General features: G+C 34.1%; 1 protein-coding gene across 1 annotated transcript; it reads left to right on the forward strand.

Annotated features, from left to right (window-relative positions):
• Nucleotides 1–584: 584 nt before the first annotated feature.
• Nucleotides 585–2,129, forward strand: LOC117123249 (sterol-4-alpha-carboxylate 3-dehydrogenase, decarboxylating-like; the record flags this gene model as incomplete). Its single annotated transcript, XM_033269107.1, is given in 4 exon segments — nt 585–719; nt 1,138–1,293; nt 1,525–1,598; nt 2,109–2,129. Coding segments are annotated over 4 exon segments (254 nt in total), but the record flags the coding sequence as incomplete, so codon positions are not given.

The following is a 2,129-nucleotide window of genomic DNA, read 5'->3' on the forward strand; positions in this document are numbered from 1 at the left end:
CTAGGCCTACTCTAAGCTAGATATTTCATACATCGCGGCTGAAACCAGTCTGTACTCTCTCTAGCCTAGCCTCTAGCTAGGCCTACAAAACTAGCCTAGGCCTACGTACCTATGCATATTATTATAAATATCCAGGCACAATACATACAGTTATTACAAATGTTTCTTACCATAACTGTCTAGCCTGACACAAATATTAACAATGATTTCAATGAATAAGCAACTCTTATTTCTTGTTTGTTGTGCTTCGAAACCGTGCTTGTCGACAAAAATGAATTAAAATTACCTCCCGAAAGTAACTATCTAACATGCCTTATTATTGGCTTACGAACGCAAACGTCAAAATTTGACAATGAACTGGCCAATAAACGTACATGTTTCATAAAGTAGGACATAATAAAAATACTAAATACAATTTTTTTTCTTCAAATGTACAAAAATTTGAAAACTTTTAATAATGTTATTATTTATTTCTACTTAATTATTTTATCATGTATTTATATTTTTATTTAAACAATTACCTTCAGTAAATTACTTAAATTGTGTATTTTAAATAATCTGGATATACTGTTGTGTCGGGAGATGGATCTTTGACCTGGTGGCCTGGATGAGGGCGCTACGGACAAAAACAAATAAAGATTATGAAATAATGTGTTTGCTAAGATTGATAAAATGATTTGATACATTTTGGAGAAGTAAATGCTTTTGTAGGGAAAATGGTAAGGTCAATGTTGATTGCACTAAAATAGGTAGCAAGGGTAGGGCCTAAAGCAGTGAATTAGCGTAGATTTTCTGTAGTTAGCTGCAGCTAGTTATAATCATATAGATATACTGTAGTGCGGGTGGTTGGTGGTATTGTTGTTGGTAGCGTATAGTAACTTGGCCTAGCAATACTAATAGGCCTGTATATAGCTTTTGTTGTTAACAAATTTACCTTGAATCTTTGAGACTATTTGTCCCTCCATCATTATTAAAACGAATCGTCTTTGTTGGTAATATACGGACTGAACTTTAAATGACTATACAGCTTTTCTTTAAGCCCATTTTGAAGCAGTTATCCGAACCATATGGGTCCATGTACTAAAAACTAAAAGGGAGTTCAAATCAAACTGCAAATCCTTTTACTTCTTCTGTAAGGTTCTATGCACTGTGGTTGGAGGAAGTGGATTTCTTGGCCAGCATCTAGTCGAGAAACTGTTGGCCGATGGTTACGTTGTCAGGGTATTTGATATCAAGCATTCATTTGACAATAAAGCTGTGGAATTTCATATTGGAGATTTATGTCAACCAAAGGTACTGCTTTATTGCTAATTATTTATTTTTTAACAAATTTAGGGGGAAAAAGACTCTGGAACCCCCCCCCCCCTTCTTGAATCCACCACTGAACACACACCCAGACATTTTATTTGTCACTGCAATGTTGTTATCCTGCATCCAACAAAAATATGAATGAAAACATTTTTATGTACACATGAATATTATTGATACCAAGATAATTTCTATATTGTTTGATCTATAATTTAGGATCTGTTACCAGCGTTAGAAAGTGCAGATATTGTGTTTCACTGTGCCTCACCCTCTTCAGCGTGTATCAACAAGTAAGCTTGTCATCTTCCTTTTTTGTGGGTATATCTTTCTATTGAGGTATACACGAGTGTAGGAAAAAATGCCAGTAGGAAAAATGCCAGTTAACAGAAACACCATACCAGTGAAACAAAACATTTCATAATAGGGGTGCTGTTTTGTGCAAAAATAACTGACACAACCAAATTAACCGATCTTTATTAGGTTTCATCAATTAAAAAAATTAAATACAGCCTACCAACTGCTTTATTAAGTTGCATTTAATCATCATAATTATAGTACATTTACATAAATAAATACATCCTTTTAAATCAGTTAATTAGCTTGTATGTATTTACTTATATAGAGAATTTCCAATGGGCTGTCTGTCTCATCTTCTAAAATCAAGCCACATTGTGGTCACTGCTTTTTTGGTATTAAAATTGGTAGGGATATTAATTTCACAAATGCACTGCTACAAAGTGCCAACTGCCAGGATATATTGCCACATGCCACTATACAGTGTAAACCTCATTCCATTTCAGAGACCTGTTCTACAGAGTAAA

This window comes from Anneissia japonica, unplaced genomic scaffold (genome assembly GCF_011630105.1).
Source record: "Anneissia japonica isolate Jap-2015-1 unplaced genomic scaffold, ASM1163010v1 scaffold153678_len3217_cov134, whole genome shotgun sequence".
NCBI lineage: Eukaryota > Metazoa > Echinodermata > Crinoidea > Comatulida > Comatulidae > Anneissia > Anneissia japonica.